At 35.1% G+C, this 5,196-nt stretch overlaps 1 protein-coding gene across 1 annotated transcript; it reads right to left on the bottom strand.

Moving 5' to 3' along the window:
* Window positions 1-266: 266 nt before the first annotated feature.
* LOC106661403 lies at window positions 267-4,979 on the bottom strand. The gene is made up of 7 exons (XM_014384759.2): window positions 4,722-4,979; window positions 1,404-1,527; window positions 1,221-1,346; window positions 1,102-1,157; window positions 968-1,046; window positions 772-900; window positions 267-715 (listed from the first exon to the last, which is right to left on the bottom strand). The coding sequence occupies exons 1-7, from the start codon at window positions 4,829-4,831 to the stop codon at window positions 509-511; spliced, it is 831 nt and encodes a 276-aa protein (XP_014240245.1). The 5' UTR covers window positions 4,832-4,979; the 3' UTR covers window positions 267-508.
* Between the last annotated feature and the right edge of the window lie 217 nt (window positions 4,980-5,196).

Raw genomic sequence — 5,196 nt, 5'->3', positions numbered from 1 at the left:
CATCCACATAGTACAAATAAAAGCGAAATCGAGGGATAAATTATTATTATTTTAACAAGAGTAGTCGTGAGGTTATATGAACCCTCTGAGTGCTGGTGTTTTGGAAAAACCCATTGGTTTTTGTTGGGTTCAAATGCAGGACAACTGTATTTGAACCCAGGATGTACAGTGATAAATGCCGTGTCAATGCCTAAACGATTAAAGCCCCCCCTTTTTTTAAACAAGTTTATAAATATGAAACTGTAGTTTTCACCAATAAACACTGATTGCCAATAAAGTATGTTTATTTACAGATAAAATTCATAAAACAAAATTTAAATATATATTAAAAAACTTAGGATTGTTCGTTTATAAATTATGTTCACAAAAAAGTTGACTAGTTTATAAATAAAAAAATATCAAGTAACATTCAAATAAAAGTGTGATTTCCATCATTGATGTTACAGATTTTTAGTTTTCAAAATAATTTTCATGGTATTAATGGTCAATAAAAGTTTTTGTCATTTTTTTAAATGGTCGGTATGATAGGACAAAGTAGGGCGTCATCGGGGCTTGACACAATTTCAGCTGGCTTGATCAGTTTATAGTCATATAGGCCGTTTGTACTGACATTTTCAGGCCCTTTGAGAGCGTTGGCCCTGATGAAATGTACGATGCTCCTGATATCGATGTCTGGTGTCAGGTAGGCCTTGCCCCATGTCAGCACTGCAAAAGGCTTAAAAGAAAAAACAATTGAAATGTCAGTTTGGAAATAAGTTGTAATATGTTTACTGTTTCTAAAGGAAGGTCGTTATAAGGTGTGATGATGTGCCTCATCAGGCAAGAGCTCACGACTGTCTTTAGTATGTTGACGAGGAATGGCTGGGCACATGGGTGGTAAAGCATAACTACGCCTCCATGCTTAAATCGATAAAATGTTTTAATTTATTATTTACTAGCCATAAAATGATTTTTTATTCTTATTTACCTCTAAATTGTGGACCCATCTTTGTGGCGGGAGGTATTTGTATTCACCCCATCTCGCCCAGACTTTACGGTGTGGTCCGCTGTAAAACAAAACACTTCCTTAAAGAGAATAAATATATAATATAGTTTACATACAATAGAGGAGGTGATGTGTTGTATTCCAGCGTTCTGTTCATACAAGCGTGTCTGGCCTAGACATAATAAAAATATATGGTAAATAGATGTCATTTTTCATGTAGCGTTGATAAACGTACCATGTACATTTGTGGGATTCTGGCAGTCCTGATGATAACATAAGCGCTTCGGTCTGGAACCAGGTACTCATTCCTCATGCATATATAGTCCGAATAGGAAGTAGGCCAATCTAATGTTATGTTGGTCTAGCAAATTAAACCAAAATTCATAAAATGACCATGAGACAAAGCGATATTATTTACTTTTCCATCGTCGCATTCTGGGTCAAGTGTGCTCATATCCTGTAAACGTTCCTCCATCACTTTGGAGTATTTGTTCTGTGGGCTGTCTGGTACTTTCTCAGGGAACCATCTCCCATGCCAGGGTCTGAAATGTGCAATGATGCCCAAGGGACTTTAAATTATGCTTGCAAACTTATGGAAAAATAATTATCAAAATAAACCTTAACTCTTTGCCTAAGTACTTATAAAGCAAGAGCATCTAATATTGTGAGATTTTCTCTTGGCCTGTCGGGTGATATTGTAATTTGGTCATTTCCAATCATTTTGATCTGCCTATCAGATGTGCTTTGTTCTCGCCGTCTTTAGTGAAGGTAGTGCGATTCCTAATAGTGCAAAATGATCAGAAAGACGACTAACTTCAAACAGCTAGTATATTACAAGTCGGTTTTCACAATCAACTGTTTTTACTACATTTTCCACTGCATAAATGGTTACACATCGATGTCGTAACACATCATGAAATATTGATTGCCTTTACGTCATAGAAATATTTAGTCATTAGGGAACATCTTGATTTTGTTTTAAACCAAATTTTTCTTTTGTTGAACCTTCCAGGGACTTTATGTATTTACTGTTTACTGATTTATATAAGCTCAAATCTACCCATGCACGTCGTACATGCTGTACAAAGTTTACCGCATTGCTTTTTGCAGTCGACGGCATTTCCAGCTTTTGTAATTACAATACATTACCCGCAGTCCTTGAGAATGAATTACCCACCCCAGGTGTTGGTAGTCCGGGGACAGACCTTAATCTTATATGTTCAACCAGGTAAACCATTGTGGCCATCAACCCCCCCCCCCATTTGTTATTTATTAAAATATTGTATATATTGTTTTTTTATTATTATTATTAATTTTTAAAGGCGTTTGTTTTTTTATTGTATTTGTTTTTATTATAAAATGTATTCAAAAGGGGGAGACCTTTTAGATTAGGTAAATTTAAAAAACATCCCTTGCCTCCTTGGGTCTCCCCTTTTAGGGCAAGGCCGAAGGTAGCCATAAGTACATAAGATCCCCTACATTTGTAAAACGTAGAAACTAATTCCTGGTCTGCCAAGTACAGAGTCTCTCTTAGGTATTGCACGGAGGTAGATGGGAATTTTAAAAAAAATTGACCTTGTACTACACATTCACGCTAATACATATATTCACTCTCAACACACACTAGGGACACAAAAACCATTATTACCACATACAATAAAACAACTCTGTTTCAGGATCAGGGGCCCAGATACTCACTTCTGTGCTTAAGCACAACTCTCATATTATTCCTACACACTCTATACTAAGCCAAGGAATGGACCCTTAAATTCAATGGGACTCATTGAGCAACCTTTCTCTACATGCAGGTCATATCCTTAATCGGGTGAGAATGATCCTTCGAGTGCCATCTATTGACAGTCACTTGATATATGAAACTTTATGAATATACTAGTGTTAAGTCCAGAGGAGTAATTGTTGCAATAAGCACAGAGAAATTTTGAAAATTAAGTGGTAACCAATTGAATAGTTTAATTCCTTATTTGCTTATTGAAGTTGTATATCCATATTCCTTATCTCAAAGATTTGTCGACAAATGGCCTGTAAATACAAATTCGATAAGACTTGACAAGTATACTCAGCTCCTTTCTCTTCATGCTATTTAGAAAGAGCATGGTTGACATGTTAAAAAATTAGTTCAGGGGCTTTGCTATGTTTTGTCTAATTTTGTTGCTTTCCAATTTCACTAGAAAATAGGAATTGGTGAAATTCAAAAACTTACCATGTTTCAAAATGTTCTAGCTATATAGAATACTGAATTTTTTTAACTTCATTATTAACAATCATGAAAGAACATGATTATATGACCTAGTGTTAAGTGAGATAGACAGGGAAAGGACAGTGGTGTTTGTGAGGAAGATTTTTGACTGGAGTGGAAACACTTAAGACATGATTTCCATTCTATATAGTTCCAGTTCAAGAGCTTGAAGAGACATGTAAAGTTTTTATTTTTTAACGTGAATAGAAGCAAGATTTTTTAGTTGTTTTACCTGTATGTCAATTCTGTCATTTTTGTGTACAGTTTCAAGTATTTGTTTATTTACGGAAGTACTTTACAATCTGCCACAGGAAATGGAATTTGATTAAGAAAAAGTGGAGTTATCTCCCGATCTTAGATTTATATAGGCTTTTATTTATTCTTATGTGGCTTTTAAACAATCGTGGTTCTAAAATAAGGAGGTGGTTCTTAGAGGGCTCGAGGCTTGAGGAGATTGCAGACTCGTCAGCAAAGACAAATCATGCATTATATTCAACTAAAGATGTCATAGAAAAGAATCAGAAAAATTTCATGGATAGAACTGGAAAACTTACTAAGGAGCTGAAAAAATACTCACTTTATTATCACAGTTCCTCATTGTTACATTCCTTGGCTGCAATATTAGGAATCAGCATTAAGCCAGAAATAAGACAGATATGGACAATAATCCAATTATTCTCAACAGTTTATTAAAAGCAATAAAGTATCACCTGTAACTTTTTTTTTCTTTGAGAGGACTTTGTTCGTATTGGTCATTAAGACTTAAGTCTGTACAAGTCACTGGTACAGCCTGGCTCCAGCAGATCAAATGTCCTGCAAATCATGGGGAAGTGGCAGCCCCAGGCTGGAAAAGAACGCTTGTGACTAATACTTTTAAACTTGACACCCCCAAGCCCAAGGAAGATTCCTTGATCTCTGAGTCTAGATAGCACCCCGTCATTCCAGTCCAGACCGACCAGCACCTGAGCCACCCAATGGGCATCGCAACACCAACATTAGGCACCAGCAGAGGAAACAATTATTGAGGGGATATGAAATTACATTTTATGTGTGTTAAGATGTTAAAAATTCGATTATTTATGTCGAATTATTGCCTTGCATAGATTGGAGGTCTTTGGAGATTTGGTGGTGGGCAATGTACACTTGTAACTTTACATCATTGTTAAGTACCTACTTTCAACCTTTGCGAATTATCATTAGTAAACTAAAATACTTTGACAAACGACATGTAGCTTCTAACATAAGGCCTTAATAAAGATATGTAAAGCTATTTCAAATAATCATAACTTTCATTTATATGTAATTGTTGTTTTATGTCATGAGATACAATTTATGTATATATATACAATGAGATACAATTTAAAATATTGATGTAATATGTTTATCCAATTCTTTATAAATTCTGTTGCAGCATTTTTAAATAAATATATTAACATTTTTCAAATTTTATTCTTATGCAGGACCAGGAAATGCACTTACTCGTCCAAAGTCGTCCGTCTGCCTGTTGCTGCAAGCCGATCAAACAGGTTGGCTTCTGCTCCTGGATTCAGCAGAAGTGCCAAGCAGAGAACAGCAAACATCAAAAGCATTCTTGTTGCTAAATTCAGTATTGCTGATTGCTGACTTGTTGAACAATAATTTGTTACAGGAACCTCCGTCGAAGCGACATGTTGCCTCGATACAATGACGTCACTAAACAAAGCCCTTGGAAATGTCCAATCTTGTTATTGGCAACACAAAACTAAAAAATTAATTTACTTTTTAATTATTGTTTATTAATTTGTTTAATACATAAAAGATGTTTTGTCTAGCAAAATAAATCGTCTTGATCGTCAGTTTTGATCATTGATATTTCATACTAGATGACATAATAATTACTATGTTAGCACTGCAATACACCAGTAAACATTTTCCAGTCAAAAGAAACGTTTTTTTAACCAACTGAAACCTTTTT

Source organism: Cimex lectularius, unplaced genomic scaffold (genome assembly GCF_000648675.2).
Source record: "Cimex lectularius strain Harlan isolate CLEC.00 unplaced genomic scaffold, Clec_2.1 scaffold17, whole genome shotgun sequence".
Lineage (NCBI taxonomy): Eukaryota > Metazoa > Arthropoda > Insecta > Hemiptera > Cimicidae > Cimex > Cimex lectularius.
Note: the sequence above shows the minus strand (reverse complement) of the source record. Positions and strands in the feature narration are given on the sequence as shown.